General features: G+C 38.8%; 1 protein-coding gene across 4 annotated transcripts in view; it reads right to left on the reverse strand.

The window, feature by feature from the left end:
• The window catches only part of BABAM2 (BRISC and BRCA1 A complex member 2), a 397,579-nt gene that overhangs the window by 333,907 nt on the left and 40,040 nt on the right, over window positions 1–23,632 (reverse strand). For all 4 annotated transcript variants that reach the window (XM_019448772.2, XM_019448794.2, XM_019448765.2 and 1 more), the window contains exon 3: window positions 20,965–21,041. In XM_019448772.2, coding sequence (XP_019304317.2) covers window positions 20,965–21,041 — 77 coding nt within the window. The remainder of the gene's footprint in view (window positions 1–20,964; window positions 21,042–23,632) is intronic.

A 23,632-nucleotide genomic window follows, 5' to 3' on the forward strand; every position in this document is an offset into this window, starting at 1 on the left:
CTCTTAAAGACACATACGGTAAGATACAGCATTTAAGACTAGCCCCTACCTCTCAAAGCTGAAACTGAGCCTCTGCCTCTCGTAAACCTGATTCACTTCTCACCCTATTTTCATGAACTTCTTGTGAATCCTGCCCTCAGAAAAAAACAACCAGCCACAAGTTGTTACCCCTCAAGTGTCCAAGTGATTCGCACACAAAAGTGGAAGTTTGTCAGTTAATGTCCCCATCAGATACTTGAGTCAGCGGACCACCACCTTTCCTAGAGATGTCGGGCAGACGGCAGTAGCATTTGATGTTGTGTCTACTTCCTATTCAGGGATCCCACTGCTTGTTTTTACTTCCTGCCTAACTTTCTCAGTGTGCACAGCTGATTATTCCTGTTGCCTTGCTCTTACCTGCTTCTGCTGAGAAGCGGATTGTTACTGTAACAGTAATAAAGAACGATATTTCTTTCCCAGCATGTTACGGTGGGAAAAACATTGGGTTTATACTCAGAAGTCCTGGATTTGAGTTCTGAGTCCCTGACTTCCCAGTTATGCGACCTCAGCTGCTTAGTCGTTTAGACTCTATGGGCTCTCCCTTACATGGAAGCTTAGAATGAGATCATTTAAGTAAAAATACTTTGGAAAATACGGACAGCTATACGACTGTAAATACTTCTTTCTAATTCCTAGCTGAATTATACAAAGCAGAAATTTAAGGCTGATGTGGCACAGCTTGACACAGACAAGTTAACACTTGCCAAAAAATCAGGAGAAATAACCACAGGATGCAAGATGGGGGGAAAGAAACCACACCAATCTTTCTTTCAATTCTGAGTTCATTGTTGAACAATGTGACTTCTGCTGACCAAGGCACAAGCCAGAGCACCAGCAGCAGAATCAAACTGGTGCACAAAGAACAATCTCAGACCAGACTCGGTCCTCCAGCTCCCACAGAAACAGTGCTTGGAAGAGCGTGCAAAAGCCCGCTCATAAACTTTCAGAAACTCTGTGAAAACCAAGCTTTAGCCTGCGGAATTCATGCAAAAAAAAAAAAAAAAAAAAAAACACTGAATAATACTTCCTACTGTCAAGTAATTCTGAAATGCCCAGCAGCTGGACCAAGAAAGATGTTTAAAAAAAATAAATAAATAACTATGAAGGATCCTTTGAGTTCACACACGACAGAGCTAAACAAGTCTAACAATGAACAAAAGCAAGTCCCATAATCCACAGAAGCTAAAGTGGGGGGCGGGGGGGGGGGAATCAATGGAAATGAATGAAAATTGAGGATGCTGAAAAATAAGGATAAATAAACTAAATTTCTTCAAAAGTGGGTATCAGAAAATGCTTTTCAGAAACAGTAAATGAAAAAATTTTTACAAATAAAACTACTACCAGAGTGAAAACAGTTAAAGGTACACAAACTCTAGCCAACATTCACTGAAAATATGAAAAAAACCAAAACCCAAGCAACACAAAATCAGCCGTTTTTTAAAAGCAACGGTATCACAATGGCAACTTTTTCTGTTTGATAATTTAAATTTAAGTTGGTGATAACAAAGGACAAAGACAGTCATGCTCCTGCCAGGAAAATTACGCAAGTCAGAAAGAAACAAATCAAGCAGCGTCTGTAAGAGCAAGTTATCTACATGTACCGCAATTTTCAGGGAAGGGGTGGAGAAATACGCAAAATACAAGTCATAACAGCTCAGAAGTGCCAAGGTCACTCCAACACAGTAAAAAAATAATAATAAAATATTAAGAAAAGGGAAAATAAAAGCATCTAACAGAGACCAACTGAAATACAGTAGAATCTCTTACAGCACAAGGACAAACTCTGCAGTAATATAGAATTTAATTATATTCTGCCTTTAATACGTGAAGGAAAGGTTCGGTCTGTCACAGTTACCCTGTCATGAAAGTAGTGATCATTTATCCAGTAACAGTATTTCAGTGAGGTTCGAGAGCAGCTCTCCTCAGTACAGCATTAACGAAAAGATGTCAACAGCCAATCAGATATTCTACTAAATGGTTAAAAACATCTGAGATTTGCAGGATTCCCAGACTCTTCAGAGTACATTGAGATGTGGAGCATGTAATCCTTCACAGAAACAAACTGACTTGCATGTGGCTGGTGGCCAGACCCCTGGATGCTCCAGAAAACAATTCTTTTATAGAAACCATTCCACCATTCAATTAACAACACTTGCTGAGTCCTCAATGTGGGTAAAAGCCCTCTGAAGCTCCATAGCTAGAACTAGAGATTTGTTCCCTCTCCTGCCTCAAGAAAGCTGCTACTTATCAAACTCCCCACTCTAAAAGGTAGGAACCCTTCCATTTCCCAAAACCACAAGCAGCTTTGGTTATCCGAACCCTTAAGAGTCATGTTGAGATTCAGAACTCATAAACAGAGAGCCACGGTAGTCTGAGGCGTTCGTCTGCGAAGAATCACTTTTACTTCTTCTGAAGGGCTCAGAGTGCTTCACACTGTGGGTGTATGCTATGCTCTCTTGAGGAAGGGAGGCCATGACAGTAAAATGCCACACCTCTCTCTCTCCTCACAAGAGTATTTGCTAAAGGCAAGGAGCTGAAAGCCAATAATCTATATCGTCTTCAACATTCTCTACCAGGCAACCAGGCCCTTTCCAGACCTTCTGCCTCTAGGTAGGTGACGTCAACCCAACTCCATACAAAAATAAGTATAAATATATTCAAGTATATATTCACATATATATAATTAATTAATTAATCATCAGGGGACGCCTGGGTGGCTCAGTCGGTGAAGCGTCCGACTTCGGCTCAGGTCATGATCTCACGGCTCGTGAGTTCGAGCCCCACATCGGGCCCTGTACTGACAGCTCAAAGCCTGGAGCCTGCTTCAGATTCTGTGTCTCCCTCTCTCTCTGCCCCTCCCCCACTGGCATTCTGTCTCTGTCTCTCAAAGATAAACAAACATTAAAAAACTTTTTTTTATTTTTTTAACGTTTATTTATTATTGAGAAAGAGAGAGACAGAGCAGTTGTCTGCTCCTACAGCCATCTCTTCCACCCTCCTACGGGCTCCTGTTCCACTCCTGTTCTCCAGTGTCTATGTGCTAATTACTAATGCTACCTATCAAACTACCTCAAAACTAGAAAAACAACATCCATTTTATAATACAGATTCTGTAGGTTAGAGATACAGGCGGAGCGCAGACAGGTGATTTTTTTGTTCCTCACAGCACTGAGAGCACTAAGGGGCATTCAGCTGGTGGACAGGATTCAATACGGTTCCACTCACGTGTCTGGTACCTGAGCTACGATAACTCAAAGCCAAGAACTGCCAACCGCATGCCTACAAGTGGCCCCTCCACATGGCACAGCTACCTGGCAGAATGGCAAGCTCACGGCAGCCAGGCATATCCTTATGCAGAGGCTCAGGGCTCTACGCACAGGTGTTCCTGCTAAGAAGTCAGAAGCTGGACAGCCTCAGAAGTCATGCAACATCGTGTGTGTGACACTCTACCGGTCAAAATCGTCACGAGCCCACCCAGGTGCAAGGCGAGGAAAACTATACTCAACTCCTGAAGGAGCAGTGGGAAGGTCACACTCCGTACAGCAGAGCACGTGGGACAGATTTGGCTGCGGCCACCTCTGGACAATCCGTCACAGTCTCCTACTCCACCGAATACTTCATCTAAAATCACGTGTGGGCTAATCAATTCTTTTTTAAAATGTTCACTCTTTGTGCTGTCCATAGGAGGCTGAGATAAAGAAACAGGAGAAGGTAATTACAGGCAAGGGTAAAAGAATTAGCAAAACTTAGGGGGCAGAAAATCATGTGCCCCAGGAACGACGAGTAGACGGCATGATAGGAACAAGATGTTCAGAAGGGAGAAGAGCAGACAGAGTTGAAAACAAAGGTTAGGGAACAGACTGTCAAAAGACTCTGATTTGGTAGAAGAGAGGATGCCAGAAGGGTTTTGATGGTGCCAAACAATGGAGGCCCTGCGATACCGTGCTCCAGAATTTTGACTGGGTAGGTGCTCCACGACTGGATGGGTGGGGTGGAGAAGTGATAAGTGTTCTGACGTTTGTGGATTCTTTTCTTCCCTTTCTGCGGAAGACAGCCAACCCTGCTAAAGCAGGTTAAAAAAAAAAAAAAAAATCTGATGTCTGAGTACAATTGCCTGGAACTGGTCTTACCCAAGTATACTGAAATTACAGGAAGGAAAAACGCAAGAATAAGAACACTAAAAATAAATAAATAACTGGAGAAGAACAATTGCTCTACAATGGCTCTACATCTGCACTGCTCTACTTTCAGACGACCAAATTCTCCGATTTCCACCTTAAGCAGCATTCATTCTTCAGTGGTGACACTTGAAGCATTCTGTCAAGCAACACATTTTATGTCTAATGAATCATTTCATGATCTGCTTATTGGATCCATTTCAAAGACAGAACCAAAAGCGCTGCTACTCCCGGGACAGAGTCAACTTATTTGTTTCTTCTCGGTTTAGTACTATACTCACCCTTCTAATAATAAGACATAAACCTTTTAAGATTTGTTCTTTACAAAGTAAAATTGGTTAGTCCTATTCTAGTCCAAGTAGGGCTAAACTACTCTTGTGAGTCTTTTTCCAGGTTATTTCCAAATATGTGTATCAACCTGGTGGATCTATATAATATTTCATAGTTATTTCTCCCTTTCTTCAATAAGGAAACTATGCTGCTCTTCCTCAGATCTTCAGATATCCCCTTGTCCCACTGACAGGTCGCAAAAATTAGTATCCTTCCAAGTCAGACTTTCCCCATAAGACATAATCTTTCAGTGCCCTGGTTTTATGCATTTAATAAGCAAACATTTCCTGATCAACTACTCCATGGGTCATACAGACCTTAGAGAGCAAAGGGATTCCCACCCCTAGAGTTTAACAATATACTAGCTCAGGAACTACAGATCCGATTTGACACAAATTATCTGCAGACCCAATTCTCCCGTATCTTGAATCCCAATTTCTTTCTTCACGCCATCCTCAGTGCAGGATCTGGGCTGCTTCTCTGATGATATTGCCTAATGCCCATAAATTGGACATCAACTCCATCTTCACGACGTTCACTTTTTTCTGTAACGCAGCACAATTGATCTTTCCTTTCCCTTCATTCATCTTAAGAACCAGAACACAAAGGAAACCAAGAGCTGCACTAACCATGTCGCTGAACTTCACAAAAGATGGGGTTTTTATAAAGATGAAAAAAGAATCAGTAGTAGAAATGATCTGTGCCACAATAGATTGTTAAGGGTACCATGTAAAATACCTCGTGCATGAGTTTGCATTCTCTTGACAAACAGGTTCTTCTCCCAGATGAAGGGGAGAACTGGGCTAAAGGAATTTTTGTTCTACGTAAATAAAATCAAATTACCAAAATGTGACTGCTGAGTCATAAGAAAAGAGGAAAATTGCTCCCTTTCTAAATTCTACAACACAGTTCACCCTCTGGCATGATAACTTGGAAAAACGAAACTGATACTTTGATCTTAGTATTAAAGAGTGAAGAAATGTGACTGAAATATCTCTGTATTCCATAAGGTTTAAAAATCCAATGCAAATACTCAAGTCATACCCAAAGTAAATAGTCTTAATGGCTGCTGATTACAGAAAGAGAAAAAAATCCCTCTTTTTTAAATTTTTTTTATTTTTTTGATGTTTATTTATTTTTGGCGGGGGGTGCGGCGGGGGGGGACAGAGAGAGAGGGAGACACAGAATCCGAGGCATGCTCTAGGCTCTGAGCTGTCAGCACAGAGCCCCAAGAGGGGCTTGAATTCGCAAACCACGACATCGTGACCTGAGCCAAAATCGGGAACTTAACCGACTAAGCCACCCAGGCACCCCAGAAAAATCCCACTGTTAAGGGACAGAAACACAAAAGAAATAACTAAGGCAATAGCATGGCCTAAGTAATTAGGCTACCCTTGAAAATCAAAACCCAAAACAAAACAAATTACCCTGATGTGACTCTCTTAAGATTTCAGCATGACTTCATTTGCAGGGGGGGGAAAACTAATACACCGATCTGTGTTATGGAAAAACGAGACAAGATTTACAAATGATGTCAAAGGTCACTCAAGTTTTTCCCCTAGATCAATGAAATGGAAAAGGTAATTTCAAACCATTCGGGGCACTTTCAGAATTTGCCAAATTTTGAAGATTTTTGCTCTGTCAAAGGAAGAAAGCAGCAAACGAATAACAATGGTACACTTCCCGGCCTTAGGAAGAGGGAGACAGGACTCCCCAGCTGCACTTCCTAGAGAAGTATGCCAGCTGCCTTCTGTAAACTGAGATCAAATTGCCAAGAATTTACAGGATAGCAGTTACGATAGATGACCTAAAATACTGATCTGTTGCAAAGAGGATGTAGTGCAAACCACACAGGAACTGACAGGAAATCAGCCTTCAGGCTGGCACTTACACATTCAAGAAGGCTAGGAATCCTGGACCTCTGACAGCCAAATTTCATCATCTTCCTCTGTAGGAAGAGTTATCCTTCAGAGAGAACAATCAGAAAAATCTCGTACAAAGCTTTGGGATGCCTACTCCCATTTAATCACACTGCCCCCTGCCTGAACGAGCGATTTAACATGTGCTGAAAGTCCAGCTGAGGTCCTACAGCACTACTTGACCAAAAAATCACATGTTCGCACGTCCCTTCATTCCCTCGGCCATGAGCCCGCTGGATGCCATAAATGATTCACAGCCTGTGATGATGGAAAGGAGAAAAACTAATATTTGGAGTTCACCAAATAATGACTCATCCTCCTGGAAGAAAAGAAAGACTTACTATTGGCAGCCCTATGGGACGAAATTTTAATAACCATTTTTAACATTAATATTAATGCCATAAAAGTTGGCGAAAAGAAAACAATTTCGAAACATGTGATATTTGGTTTGCTTATGCCTTAGAAAAGTCCAGTTCATGCTCCAAGAAAAAGAATGAGTAGGATCTCTACTACCTATTCCTAGACTTGCCTTCTGGACTCACTGCTGCCAAGTTACTCATTCTCCCACACAACACTTTCCATATTAATTTTGACCCCTAAGAATCGAAAAGAAGTCTTGCCTTCTTTGCACCCAAATGCCAAAATGGAATCTTTTAGTATTTCACCTTTATAAAGGGAATGTTTGAAAACAGGCCTCTTTGGCTGTGACATCAGTGAGTTACTGAGGCCTCCAAGGGCCGGAGGAAGAATTCCCAGTCCCTCGCAGCGCGGCTCTACTCCTACGGTGCAATCTGGCAATGGCCAGGGACCAAGTCTTTAAAGCTGTTTTATGGTATTTAACATATGGTCATAAATTGCTCAGTGCTCTAAAGAGGGGCTAAATTTGCCACCCCTATTGATGAGAAATGTTCTTATTTATTTAAATTTAGTGGCAAATTGGCACTTCTCCAGATGGAGAGGTTTCGGCATAAGTACAAGAGAAGAACTAACTGGAGAGGAGTTGTATGTAACTTTTCTATACACTGAACGCAACCACATCAACTTAGGCTTACAGCACCACGATCAAACAGGCTTTACCACATAGCATGACAGCACTAGGAGAAGATTCTAATTTCTAAGGCCCAAACAAGGGAAAAACACTAATTTTATTCAGACCGCGGAAGAATTTTTTTAAAGACAATTCTCTTTCTCCTCAAGCTAACGCTATTCCCTCCCTTGGTCCTTCATTCCCCTCACAAATTAGAGGTATCTGGTCTTCATCTGAAATCCCAAATCTACAGAACTCCCTGGAATGTCCTAAGCCCTCTAGCCACCACTTTCCTCTTTTGCCATATTTTTGGTTAAGTTGTTTATTTTTTTTTAATGGCTCTAATTCCCCCTCAGTAACGACACGATCTTACTAAAACATTTTGTTCTCTTCCTTTTACAACCTAGTCCTGTAGCCAAAGGCAGAAGAAAAACAAGGATTTTTTATTTTGTTTTGTTTTGTTTTATCTTGGTGGGGTTGTTACTAACGGTATTAATGTGAGTGGTATCAAAAGAGAAATACGAAGGGTAAAGCCACTACTGGCTTTCTTTTTGTATTTTCTCAAATATGCAATACAGCATTTATTATACTATTATATATATATATGTATGTGTGTATATATATATATATACATACACACACACTATTTTATATACATTATACTATACTGTAGTATAGTGTACTATGAGAGAAGTACAGAAATAATAGCAACAACTATATAGACACAAACATCCTTAAAAGAATATGAATGAACCAAATCCAACAATATATAAGAAGGATAATACATAGGATAATACATAATGATCGAGTGGGATTAATCCCAGGAATGCAACATGGTTCAACATTTGAACGTCAGTTTATTCATCATATTAATAGGATAAAAGAGATAAAGCATGTGATCATCCTAACAGAGAAAAAGCATCTAACGTATTAACATTCTTTTCATAATAAAAACTCTCAGTACGTTTAAAGAGATGGCAACTTTCTCAAACTGACAGAGGGAAACCACGGTTGACAATTATGCTTAATGATGAAACACTAAATACCTTCCCCTTAGGACTGGAAATAAGGCAAGGATATCTGATTTCATCACTTCTACTCAAACACTGTGCTGCAGAGCCCATTCAGTGCAATAAAGCAAGAATAAGAAATATAAATTCGACAGATTGGAAAGGAGGAAGCAACACTCTTTTTCACAAGTGATATGACTGTTTCTGAAGAAAATATACAAGGAACCTAAACAAAAGTTACTAGAACTAGTAAGTGACTATAAGCAGAAGCACACAAGGTCAAGGTACTAAAATCAATGATATTTCACGAGATCAGCAACAAAGAATTAGATAAAGTTCCAAAAAAAATCTATATATGCTATAAGTTAGCCTCAAAAATATGAAATACTTTGAGGTAGATTTAAGAAAAATTGTCAAGACCTGTTCACAAAAAAAACTACAAGATACTGGAAGAAATTAAAGAAGACCTAATAATGGAGAGGCTACCATTTTCACCTAATGGTGATATTAAGATGTGAATTCTCTACAAACTGATCTTCAGATTGAATGCAATTCCAAGCAGGACTTCTGCAGACATCTGACAAGCTGATTCTAAAATTTCTATGAATATACTAAGGACCTAGAATAGCCAAAAGAGCTTTGAAAAATTAAGTTTGTAGGACTTAACACTAATTTAAAGACTTACTCTAAAGCTATAGTAATAAAGGCGGTGTTATAGTCACATGAGGATAGACATATCAGTGGAATTCAATATGAAATCAGAAACAGACTCACACTTAAATGGTTAATGAACATATATGTGGTCAAAATCAACTCAAAATAAATCATAGACCAAAATGTCTGAGGTAAAAATAGAAAACTTCTAGAAGAAAATCTTCAAGATCTTCAGGTAGGAAAAGATTCCGTAAACAAAAAGTCAAAAGCATAAACTACAAAAGAAAAAACTGTTAAACTGGACTTCATCAATGTTAAAAACTTCTGTTCTTGGAAAGACATCATTAAGAAAATAAAAAGGGGAAAAAAGAAAAGAAAAGAAAAGAAAAGGGGAAGCTGCAGACTGGAAGAAAATATTGACAAAGCAACAAACAACTTCTTTCTAGGCTATATAAAGACTACCTACAACTCAACATTTGTTAAAAGCCCGACAATCCAATCAAAACGTTGAGCAACAGATGTGAATAGGTATTTCACAACAAAAGATATATGGATAGCCAATAAGCATATAAAAATGCAAATTAAAACCACAATGAGATACCAGTACGCATCCACTAGAAGGAATATAGCTAAAAATAATAACAATACCAAGTGTGGACAAAAACACAGAATACCTAGACTGCTCCTAAATTGCTAATAGGAATGTAAAACAGTACAACCACTTTGGGAAACAGTTTAGTAATTATTTATGAACATACACTTAGCTTACAACACAGCAACACCACTCCTAGGTTATGTACCCAAGAAAATCAAGACATATCTCCACAAAAGACATGTACAAAAATGTGATAGCTTTATTCATAACAGTCAAAAACTGGAAACTCAAATGTCCTGAACAGATGAATGTATACAAAAAACTGTGGCACTTGTACAGATACAATGCAATACTACGCAGCAATAAAGGAAACAAAGTACTGATACAAGGGAAAATATGGATGAATCTCCAAACATTATGCTTAATGAAAGAAGCCATGTACCAAAAACTACATAGTATATGATTCCATTTCTATGAAATTCTAAAACAGGAACAACTGGTTTATGGTTTCAGAGAGAAGGCTCAGGGTTTGCGGGGATGGTGATGGAGGAGATCGATCTGTAGACGGAATGAAATGTTCTATATCTTGGGGGGATGGAAATGTTCTGTATCTTGACTATGGTTTGGTTACTCGAGTGTTTACAACTGACAAAATGTGTTGAAGTGTGCGCACATTTTATTATATGTAAGTTATACCTCAATAAAGTTAATATTTAAAAAAGGAATATACATTTCCACCTCAGAGGTGCCATGTGATTAAATGACATCACATATATAAATAAGCCACAAAACAAATGCTCTACAAAATAAATGTTCAATAAGTTATTTTAGCAATTCTATCTATCAGCTATTTTTAATAAACTATAACCAGAAATTTTTCTCACATTCCATGAATTCCAAGAAAATAAGATGTTCCAAAATACCAGGACAAAGGAATCCTCAAAATCTAAGGGAGAGATAATGTCTAATCCACAAAATTAGCACTTCTTACTTGCCTTTTAGAACATTCACTACATCAAAGGTGACCTGCCTCCCTAATTAGCCTCTAAAAATATCCTGAATGCTAGATAATAATATTCTTTAAGTAAATGAATCTTTTAAAAGGATAAAAATAAAAGTAAAATGAACTATGCTACCAAGGCAAATTATAATGCCCCTCAGCATGATGCAAAATACTAAGTCCCTGGACAGAGTGTCCAACTTTTTACTTAGCTCAACTGTTAAAAGTCAGAATGAAAATGGTTAACGCCTCCTCTCCCTGCAGGTGATCTCGGAGGCAAGAAGAGAGCTGGCCAAGGAAACTCCTAGACAGCACATCCAGTAGAGTGGCAGATTTGTGAGTGCCAATGAAGAACCAAATATGCCACAAAAACAGTCAGGATGCTTTATTATTTCCTTGGTCCATCCTACTAAAGCCAAACTAAACTGTGTGAACAAAAGCTGAAACTGGAAAGGTGGGGTATTTGAGAAGTTCAACGAACAAATTGGTCGTGTAGGCTTTTGACTTGGATTGCTGTCAGCTGAGCTCCAACAAGGGGGTACAGAGAGGCGGTAATGGCAGGCTGTTGACAGTCTTGAATGCCAGGCTGAGGGATTCAGTCACTAAAATACTGTAGGGGAGGAGGACAGGGTTAACACAGAAAGATTACTCGGTTAACATTTTCCAAACCGATTATTTTTGACAGTGTAAGAAAAACAGATGCCTGGGTGGCTCGGTCGGTTAGGCATCCAACTCTTGGTTTCGGCTCAGGTCATGATCTCACAGTTCGTGGGTTCAAGTCCCAAGGCAGGCTGTATGCTGCTTGGGATTCTCTCTCTCTCTCCCTCTCTCTGCCCCTCCCCTGCTCGCTCTCTCTCTCTCTCTCTCTCTCTCTCTCTTTCTCTCTCACGCTCACGCACACACTCAAAATAAATAAATAAACTTAAAAAGAAAAAAAAAAAAACAACAACGTAAGAAAGAAATCACACTGCCATCCCAACAAAAGGGCCAACAGCTATAGCCACTGCAGCCAGCTTCTGGACCTCCTGGTAAAAATTCAAAATACAAGGTATAGTAACAAACCAAACAAAGTGCAAAATTCTTACAGATAAGATTAAATCAACAGGACCTAAATATCTTTCTCAGCTGGTGCAACATTCGCCACAACACCGCTGGGACCTTCGGGTGCTACGTCTCTGGTGTTTAGTTTCTGTTTGACAGCCATCAGTGTCAGGACCCAGAGTGTCTCTACACAGTGCTGCATAAGAAAGATCTTACAGGATGAAGAACAGGAAAAAAAGAGCATTCTGAGTTTACAATGCAGCTGGCTACAAAACAGTATGTAACAGACCTGCAGTGCAAGAAGTACTGTGTAAATGCACGCACACGCAAGTCACTTAAAGGGATGGAATCAAAAATGAAGTTGAGTTTCAAGATCCAGTAAAGTAGAAGTTCTGGAACACTATTTGCAACGTGTCTGCAAAAATCTTTGTATATGTTTCACCACTGTTTAATAAAACATTCCATTGAAAGAGCAGTTCTAAGGTTGGTTTCATTTCATTGCAATCATTCCCCAAAAAATACAAATTTAAATTCAGTGATGTCGTATGAAAGCCTTGGAAATGAACAGTAATTTTACAATGTTCCTCTGAGGACATGGGAGAGAATGGAGTATCCAAATCAAAATCTTTTTTTTCACTTTCTCCTCTGAAAATAAGGATTTTCCTCTAGGAAAGTCTTTCCAGTTCAAAACCTTTGGGGGTAATTTTTTGGCATGACTTCTTCACTCTGTTGCAAACGGCTTTGAAAAGTTCATCATTCCTCTCAAATGATAAACAACTGTATTGCTCCGATTGTTAAAGACAAACGGCAAATGTCTATAGTTTCATTTGGAACCTCTTTAGAAAGAATTCCTGTAACAATGTAATTGATGCCTCTCAGGGTACCTGCCCAGCTCATGCTTCCCTTGTGCTAAAACTGTCCCCTGGTAACCATCACCCAAAACTCTTGGCCAAACCACTGGATCAGGAGTGGGCACCCAGTCCAAGCTGCCAATCAAACCTTCTCTCCCAGGAATTTAGACTCAAAGACCATAGGCTGTCTCTGGTGGCCCTGAACTGAGTTACCACACAGGGGGCTCAGCCCATTCCACTCGATGTGAGGAGAAACAGAGAAATCTTGGGAAAAACAATAATGGGAATCAAGTGACAACAGAGCGTGTTGCAGGAGAGACAGACAGACAGACAAGGACAAATGCCGACTGAGTCTATAGTGTCCACCTCCTGCCAGTCCCAGGTTCCAGCCCCTCTGAGGCCTGGGCTGTGCTTCCTGCCCTTGGGCACCATGGAATTCATTTAATTCCTCATAAAGACAAACACCCTCTTTATGTTTCTTTCAATGGGTTTCTTATAAGCAAACAGTCCCTGATTAAGAAAAAATTGTTAGTATGAAAAATACAAATTTTAAACAAAAGATAATTTCAAATTTGAAACCAATGCTAGCAAACAGTTTGGTACTGGCCACAGACTTGCTCAATATATTTAAAACGTTTCAATATTCTCTTTATATGGGGCGCCTGGGTGGCTTGGTCGGTTAAGCGTCCAACTTCGGCTCAGGTCATGATCTCACGGTCCGTGAGTTCGAGCCCCGCGTCGGGCTCTGTGCTGACAGCTCAGAGCCTGGAGCCTGTTTCGGATTCTGTGTCTCCCTCTCTCTCTGCCCCTCCCCCGTTCATGCTCTGTCTCTCTCTGTCTCAAAAATAAATAAACATTAAAAAAAAAAATTTTTTTTTTAAATAATCTCTTTATATAGTTACATAAGTAGTGCCATTCAAAGAACTTGTAAAGGGGTGCCTGGGTGGCGCAGTCGGTTAAGCGTCCGACTTCAGCCAGGTCACGATCTCACGGTCCGTGAGTTCGAGCCCCGCGTCAGGCTCTGGGCTGATGGCTCAGAGCCTGGAGCCTGTTTCCGATTCTGTGTCTCCCTCTCTCTCTGCCCCTCCCCCGTTCATGCTCTGTCTCTCTCTGTCCCAAAAAAATAAATAAAAAACGTTGAAAAAAAAATTTAAAAAAAAAAAAAAAAAAAACAAAGAACTTGTAAAAGTGAGAATACTTCAAAGTTCTCTCACTTCTTCATCAAACCTCACCATGGCCAGATCCAAAGAACGAACACAGTTAATGCATTCCACTAACATCTATTAAAGGAGTCCTTCTAAATGCCAGGCAATAAGCTAGGGAAAGGAAATAAAATAGCAAAACAGCCTCCCTCCCTGCCCTATTCATTGGGTCCACAAAAACACAAACACAGTAATTTCTTCAAGAGTGTTAAACACAGTGACTAGAGCTGCTATATTTACAAATATGTGTTTATAGGAAGCTCATCAATCTTCCTCTGAGTTTTGTTATAATTGGTAGATTTTCACTCAGTTTAGTGGCATCATCCTAGCCCTTAACCTGTATTTTATGTAAATCAGTCTCGATCACTGAAGATTCACTTTTCCAATCCTGTTCGAGTAAGTACCGGTTGTCTCTTCTACCATCGTGAAATTCAAGGACTTCTCTTTAATTCAGACATCTTTTGAGATCTTGCAGGAGAATCTTTCACAAATTGGCAATTCTTGCACTGACCAACGGTTGTCTCTTCACATTAAAAGAGCTGAAGAAACAAGAACACCACTCCTAATGTACTGTCATCTTCTGGTCTTTTTTATTTCAGTGATTTAATTTTGAATGTGGGTAAGTCTGTAGGAATCAATGCACGAATTCGTGGGAGAAATATGTCCTCTCCCTTGTCTTTCATTATCATTAACTGCACAGTTTCCTTTGTTCACAGAGGGAACATTTATAGAATAACTGTTTTCTAATATATAAAATATTCTGAAATATAAATTTGAGTTACATGCTTTTTTCATTAATCTACTTTGAGGACAAAGTGAAATATATAAAGACAAAATTGATACAGACTCCAAATCTACAGAGTATTCTATGATCCTCGCTTTTTTCTGAATTGTTAACAGCACTGTTCCAATTTAAAAATTCCTTGTATAATCAATAACTTCTAAAGACTGAGTTTCTTTTGGCAAAAGACAGATACAAATGACAGAACGCCACATTCTTTATAACATGATACTTCAACCAATAAAAATCTGAAGGTTAAGCTTCATTAATTCCCACATGCATGCATTTACTCCATTCCTTCAACAAATATTGAACTGAGTATCTTTACCATGCTGGGGCCTGGAGACATCATTTAATAAACAACGCAGTGTCCATCTCTAACTTCATTGAATTTAAAGTTATGAAATAAAATCACTATAAGCTCCAAATACCTCGAGTCGGCCTTGGTTAAAATTATTCTTGAAACCACCCACCGCAAGTTTTCAATAGGATTTAATGAGAAACTTCAGATAAAGTTGTTTACACAAATGGCTTTGAGACTGTAAAGCCCTGGGTTAGACATTACCCTGTGCTTAGAAAGATAAAGGTATGAGTTAAACAATATTTATTTAGTAGTTACCACAGAATATAATTTAAATCTATACTTATTCATCTCTTGCTACCACGAAATTAAGTTTCATTCTGGGTCTGTTTCCCCAACAAGGCAAAGAGCTTTTCTGTTTGCAATGACAGTTATTTTCCAAGGACTGTTAAACTATGTAACTCTTCAGTGGTATGTATTTGTTTTAGAAAACTACTTTTGTTAAAATATTGGTTGTACAGAATAATAGCTAATTATGTAAAGATGAACACTGTGTTGGTTGTAGAATGTGGAACTCAATCACAGGTCTTGTGATAACTAACCACTATGACCTTACTGATCTTGGATATAATATATTTGAGGTTACAAAAATGGATGGAGTAAAAACATATGTAGGAAGTGTTTGGCCTTGCCAGGTTTTTTAAAAGTAAAATGAAGGAGTTAAAAAAAAAAAAAGAAAGAAAGAAAAGAAAACGGAGTGTAACATTAATTTTAAAGCAATGCAAAATCTTAGTGTTCTCCAAGAGGGAAAAAGATTCTTTGCAAATTCATGATTTGCTTTGAATGATTTATTCTTTTACAATAAATTTGGTTGATACAGTAAATTATCTATTTCCATGAACTTCAAAGCACACAGAATAAACCTATACTAATTATCGAGGTTAATAAAATATCTAAGTGTTCTACATTACTACTTCTACCAACACATCATGTCTCAACAAACTCCTCTCAGAAACATTTATATATATAAAAAAAAAAAAGCTAGAAATAATTAATTTTGGAATACTGTAATTTTAAAGTAAGTATAGTCACAAAGAAAGATACTTTTTTCATTTTTTTAAATTTATTTATTTAAATTCAAGTTAGTTAACATACAGCATAGTATTAATTTCAGGAGTAGAACCCAATGATTCATCACTTACATACAACACCCAGTGCTCATCCCAACAAGTGCCCTCCTTAATGCCCATCACCCATCTAGCCCATCGTCCCACCCACATCCCCTCCAGCAACCCTCAGTTTGTTCCCTGTATTTAAAAGTCTCTTATGGTTTGCCTCCCTCCCTGTTTTTATCTTATTTTTCCTTCACTTCCCCTATGTTCATCTGTTTTGTAGAAAGACACTTTAACTATAGCCTAAATATTATACAAACTAAGGAAAGTAAAATAACCTTGCTATGTAATCACTGACATGAACAAATTTATGTGGGGAGATTTACAAAACACCAGTCCAGTAAAGATGGTTCTGCTGATCATCACTTAAGTTTTAACTATCTCAAAAGGTTTGTTTTGATTTTCTTCGTGTAAATTTTTCCATTTTTGTACTGTCAGGAGAACAGTGGCTTATGTTTCATAATTTATGTAGTTGATTTATTTTTGACAATTCTATCACATTTTCAACAGCTATCAAAAAACAATTTCCATCTGGAAGTTTTAAAAGGTTTGTAGTTTGGCTTCCATGCCGAAACACTGCGGTACCTCAAAGTGTATGCCACTTTTCAAGTTTACCAGATAATTTTTTTAAAGCAAGGGATTCTAACATTAGCTTGATCATAAGACCAACATCCTTCAGAAAGCCTTCCTAAATAATGTCAAGAATTTCAGAAGAAAAAAAAAAGCTCATTCTTCAAATTCAATGAACTTTTATAAACGTAGTTCGTTATCAATTGTCTTTTCCTTTTATTTGTCTGTGGGCTGTTTCAGGCTAGAACCTTGACTCACCTTAATGTGGAAGAACCTCAATATACAAAGTTCATTTTTTATTCATTACAGAGCATTCTACAGCCTAAATTAAGTCCCTAGTACATAATAATTATATAGAGCAGTAGCTTAAGAGGACATAATTAACTTATATGGGGTATTCCAGGCAAATACCCTAATCATCAGTATTATAAGAGATTCCCTGGGAAAATCTTATAGTAATGAAAGGGTATAGATTAGTAAATGCTTTCCAGCATAAACTCATACAGCTAGTAAGATCTTTGTGAGGTTCCATCATTTTTGGCAAAAAGGCTGTGGACTAACCAACGCACATTTATTTCTTCTCCCTCCTAAGACCCACCCTTCCATTAAACGATAATGAAACACAGAAAATAAGAATTCAAAACAACATTAAGTGAAGAGGAAGGGAAGAGAATAGCAATCAGTAGATGAGCAATTTCCGCAAATTCCTAGAAGGCAGAATGCAAATGGAAGAGTAGAAACTGATGAGACAGGGCAGAGAAAGCTTTGGCTGCAGGAATGTGAGGAAGAGGCTACTGCTGAGAGGGAAGCCCTCTGTCCTGGTGGACCCATAAAAACTTGTAGTCATCCAGAGTGAGGAAAGGGAAAAATGAAAACTGGGGCTAAGGATGGGGAAATTAACTACAAGCTCCATGAGGAAGAGTCTATGATACCCATCCCCCAAAACTGGTATGGTGGCCAGATGTGTATGCCCCCTTGAAAAAAGATAGGGGATTTGCTAAAAAAAATAGGACAATTTGGGGGAGAGCCAGAACAGCTGAACTCCATAATGTGACACATAGGAGTTCCTCATCCTAACAGCTCGTCCATGATTAATCCACCACTCAGTAAGCTCGGTTTACCCATAAAGAAGTCCTATTCAATGTTTTATTGTCTGTCATAAACATACATAGATAACTGAAACCCATCTGTTATTTAAGGAAAGACTCCAGAATAGTAAAGAGGGGAAAAGATGATAAACAAACAAAAATACAATCCCTGGGGAAAATTAATTAAGAAAGCTTTTTTAAAAATCCACGTTCTTTGAAAGCTTTCAAGATACCATATTCATAAAATAAAAACAAAATGTTGTGAAAGAGGAACAGAAAGCAAAAGCAAGGGAGAGCTCTTCGAAATTAAGATACCTAGTTATGACTATGGTAAATAAAACTGATCAGGAAGGGCTACAGGAAAGGGAGGAGAGCAGAGAGAGAAGTGGAATCTAAGCAAGGTATTTTACTGTGTTCCAGCAATTATGTTTTAATTCTACCAAAACAGAGAATTTTCAATACACAGGCTACAGAAAAAGGAAGAGAAGGCTACAGGCAAATCCCATAGAGATAACTGTACAGGAGCATTCAAGCGATTTATAAACGAAGCACAGAAGACAACTCTAGGTTTAGAACAAACGATAAGTTATTAATTTTGACGATGCAAAAGGAAAAGAATACAAAACTTGGGAGGTGAAAGAAGAGGCATGGAGGGAAGGGCGGGAGCTAATACCTTCATCTCACAAAGTGGGGAGCCAAAAGGCACTCTCTATGCTTAAGGGGAAAGTAAATAAAAGTATACCAAGTAGCTGTCACAAGTGCGCAGAGATGCTAACTGCGTGCCAGGCACGTGCCACGAATGTTTTAGGAGCTGTTCGTTTAGCTGTGCCATACAATGCTGACAGTGGTCCTTAAGAAAAAAAGGAAAAACGTTCAAGCTACAGAGTAACCAACACAGGAACCAATCGTGGCGATATAATTGCACTGAAGAGGAAGAAAGAAGAAAGACACAGAGTTCAATGAAGACAGACCAATGCTTTATGTATCAGAGCAGAGAGTTAAAAGATAATAATATCTACAATTGATGTCAAGAAACAGAGGCATAAACATTATTTAGACATATGGAGAGCAGCCCCAGAAGAACTACATACTGAAACAGTTTTACAAAAAAAAATGTAAGTGACTCCCTCGGGAAACAGGACCGGGCTTGGGAAGAAACCTAACAGAGGACTACAGCTTTCACGTGTAAAAAATTTCTGGACTTTTTTACATTTTTAGCCACGTGAATGATTTAGTTAGATCATTTCTTCTAAATTTAGTTAATAATTTTTTCAGAAACAATCTAGAATGTCCCACTACCTCAAGCAGGTGAAATTCTTATGTATTTTAATGGTTTCCAGAGAATGATCTAATAGTAACGCCAGGTTAACAAGTCAGCATGTCCTATATTTTTTGCTTAATGTTGCATTTGTGATGCTACAGAATATTAAGATGTAGCCCCTGGGAGCCTATAATTTAAAAAGAGTCCACAATCCTGAGAAACTTAACAGAAGACCATGAGGGAGGGGAGGGAAAAAAAAAGTTAGAGAGGGAGGGAGCCAAAACATAAGAGACTCTTAAAAACTGAGAACAAACTGAGGGTTGATGGGGGGTGGGAGGGAGGGGAGGGTGGGTGATGGGCACTGAGGAGGGCACCTGTTGGGATGAGCACTGGGTGTTGTATGGAAACCAATCTGACAATAAATTTCATAAAAATAAATAAATAAATAAATAAATAGTCCACATGAAAGGCACTATTTATTCATCTGTCCCATCTTTAACATTTATGTTCCTTATTCCTCTGTTCAAGACCAGAGAGACTTCAATACCTTCTTTGCCACAAGAATAGGCTCCAGAGAGAAAATTCCTGATGAGATTGGGACTAACCCACCAAAGCCACCATCATTTCCATGCTGCACTAGAGCGTCAGCACTGGTAATAACAGCAGAGAAGGGCTGATACAATGTAGGCAGATGTAGACGGTGGACTAAACCCAACAGTAGGTCTTGACTGCTCTTCATCAAGATCACAAATCAGTGGTCGAAGAGCTCGAGCCAGGCCCCACACACATTTGGTTTGACCCACTTTATGTTGGCCCACACTATGTTTCTAATTTTTGAAAAAGTAGTTGGGACCCTAAAATGAAAGAATTTATATAAAAGTTCAGATTTCCACCTCTCAACAGAGGCAGTCCCCTCAAGACGGTAGGTGTGCCCAATTGTCACACCTAGCCTGTCCCCCTCATTTCTGTGACTAGTCTGGCCACGGTTGCCATTTGCATTTCCAACCCTTGCTATAAAAGAGGTAACCTGTTGACAATCCTAATCTATGCCAAGAGTCTCTGAGGGAAGACTCTTCTGCTCAGGTGGCAATCAGGAGTTGGTTCTTGGCAGCAATAGTTCCAGAAGGGAGTTAGAAGCTCCTACCTAAAAGCTGTTTCTAAATAGTCACGTATTTTAAAGCAATGGACTCTCTTTGTTGACAAATTACATAAGATCTGTCAGTAGAGGGGAAAAAAATGCAAGAACTACTGCACAGGCCTAAAAACTAAGAATTTCAGTGTATGCCTATTTGACCACCACTTATTCCCTGCCAACTGCCTTACTTTTGAATAGAACTCAAATTAAAAGACAAATTTTTTTTTTAATTTTTTTTTTTAACGTTTATTTATTTTTGAGACAGAGAGAGACAGAGCATGAACGGGGGAGGGTCAGAGAGAGAGGGAGACACAGAATCTGAAACAGGCTCTGGGCTCCGAGCTGTCAGCACAGAGCCCGATGCGGGGCTCGAACTCATGGACCGCGAGATCGTGACCTGACCTGAAGTCGGCTGCTTAACCGACTGAGCCACCCAGGAGCCCCAAAAGACAAATTTTTTAAAAGTGGTAAATCTTAGGAGTGCCTGGGTGGCTCAGTCAGTTAAGCATCCGACTTCGGCTCAGGTCGTGATCTCAACAGCTCGTGAGTTCAAGCCCCACATCGGGCTCTGTGCTGACAGCTCAGAGCCTGGAGCCTGCTTTGGATTGTGTCTCCCTCTCTCTCTGCCCCTCCCCTGCTCACACTGTCTCTTCGTCTCTCAAAAATAAATAATAAACATTAAAAAAAAATTTTTTTAAGTGGTAAATCCTAGTGATAATACCTAATAGCCAGAAATAAAAACTGAAGCACAAAGTCTGATAACTAGCACTGTAATGTACATTTTCAATAAAATAGTCATCATTTACTTACATTTTAATGTCTCTCCAGCATATGGTATGTGCAGTTTAAATCGGTCACAGTTAGGTCCAGGAGTCAATGATGTGCAGCTTTAGAAAAAAAAAAAAGAAAGATAAGAAAAGATTTTTTTTTTATAAAAAACCCACACGTTTATGATATTTAATAAAGTAAATAAAAAAGTGATCTTTATAGATAAAAGATTAAAGCACTGGCTTATAAAACAAAATAAAAGCCCTTGATGGTCACAGAGGCCAAGACATTAAGACCTGCCCTGAAACACATGATCCGTTTATCTCACAATAGAACTTAAATGCCTTCTAACAACAAACACCAACAAAGCTCCAGCTACTCCTCTCAAATACGTGTATCTGGGCTTTCAAAGTAGGTGTATCTTCCAAAACAGGTCTGTACTCTTTGATGCCAAGAATTGTAAAAGAAGAGTAGTTTTAGGGGCAGATTTTAAATATAGACTCTTAGCTTTCACTCAGTACTAAAAAGAGCCCACTTTGGCCTTTTTTCCTGACACCAGGTCATTTCCTCTTTCTCCCCAAAGGGGAGGTGCTTCCTCTCGATTTGGCACCCCCTTGTCTTCCCTCTGCAGAGGGGCACAAGGCACTGCCCTCAGTTTCAGATAAAGTGTAAATTTAAAAGGAGGTGAACTGGTCACTCAGGTGTTTGGTTTCTTTTCAATGTTCTTTGTTCTTTAGACAAATTTACAAGATATCGTTCATGGTCTCACAAGTCATAACTTCAACTGCATGACAGCAGCACTGGCTTCATTAATTAATATTAATACAAAGTCAACTGAGGAAATTATATGTCTTCATTTAGTTCTAAAAGTTGAGGTTTTTCAATTATAAAATAAAGCAAAAAATGCCAAGCTTCTTTCATAATTCCAAAACTATGAAGCGTCTCTGAAAAGAGTTATTTTAAGGAATGGAAGCATTGTTGGAATAAATGTACAACTTCCCTGGATGGCCACTTTGAAGGCAACAGTCATTTGAAAATAAATTTGAGAAAAGTGGACTCTAAAAAAGCTAACTCAGATCTCATATTAGATTTACCATAACTTTTTCCCAAAATGTAAAAAGAGAAAAGAACCAGACAGAAAGCTTAACTCAGATGTATTTAATCATAAATCACTAGGTTGATTTCTCCTCTTATCTTTAGGGGACAACAAAAAACAACAGTTTATAAACTAAACAACAAAGCTGAACTAGTAATTGCAGAGTAAAATGATTTTAATTTCTTATAGGTTTTAAGAACACATTTTCCTTTACTGTTCAATTTAAAAAAAAATCTCCAGGGCATATTTTATTAAAGGTACTAAAATATTTCCCTTATAGTACAATCTTTTCTAGACCATAGCACAGCAGTTATTTGAAAACTTATGGAAAACACATAAATTAAAGCATTACAAAATATAATCTAATGACAGAAATGGTCCTACAAGCAACACTAAGAATTTCTTCTCTTGCACATATTCCATGAACGATGCCTTAAAATTATTTTTTAATAAAAAACAAAATATAATGAACATTCACAATCAAGTGCCTCTTTGAGGCATGAAGATCAAATTATCTTATATTAGATCAAAATATCTTATATTATCTTATATAGCCTAGCAACTGAAGTTATTAACAGCACAGGAAATCCTGAGGATTAATCGGATTCTAGATTGTCTGAATAACTAGTCCTTCTTCAACGTGAAATTAGTTTCTCAATTGTTACATTCACTGTTGGGCCACATTTTGTATTATTTACTTTATGCTTTAACTCAGGCTAAAACAGTGCTTTGTGCTCTGTCCCTCCTCCTTCTTCCCTTCCTACGTGAACAGCTTGGCTCCAGCCACCCTAGGGTGTTAAAAAGCACATTTCTCCATCTGAGTGGTTCCCTCCCCATTTTTTTTTTTTTTTTTTTTACTTAGGTAAGATTTACTGAGCATTGTTCTGTGTGTTAGGAATACAGGGTGGACAAGACAGACAAGATCTACGGTCCCATGGAACTTAAAATTCTGGCAAAAGAAAAAGAAGCGATAAACAAGAGAGGAAGATATAAAAATGGTTCGAAACTGCTACATGTTATGAAGGAAATAAAGTAGCGTGGCAGCGAAATGGGGGCTACATTACACGGAAGACTGGGGAAGACCTCGGAGGAGGTGAAATCCGAAACCTGCAGGACACCACAGGCTTAGGGCCTACCCAGGCGAGTTCTGGGGCAGAGCACTCCAGGCAGGGGAAGCAGCTGGTGCAAAGGCGTGAAGGCAGGAACGAGCTGCATATATCTGGGGGAAGAAATCTTGATATGTCTGGGCGATGCAGCTAGAGCAGAGTGAATGAGGGAGAGAACAGAGAAAGATTAGGACAGGGGTAAGCAAGGGACAGATCGCGCAGAGCCTTGTAGGTGGTGGCAATTAATTCAGGTTTTATTCCAAGCTCAAAGGAGGGTTTTAAGAAGAGTAATATTATCTGATTCTATGCTTTTTAAGAGATCACCCTGTCTACTGTATGGAAAAAGAGACTGTACAGAAGTCAAACAGAAACCAACAGGAGTCCACTTCAGGAAAGAAAGATGACAGATACTTGGACTAGGGGAGCCACGGTGTCAATGGAGGCATGGATTTACTGACTAGGGACGACTAGAAGGAGAGCAAGTTTAGGAAGAAGGGGAATCGAGAGT

This window comes from Panthera pardus, unplaced genomic scaffold (genome assembly GCF_024362965.1).
Source record: "Panthera pardus isolate Hobbes unplaced genomic scaffold, ASM2436296v1 HiC_scaffold_26, whole genome shotgun sequence".
In the NCBI taxonomy this organism is placed as follows: Eukaryota; Metazoa; Chordata; class Mammalia; order Carnivora; family Felidae; genus Panthera; species Panthera pardus.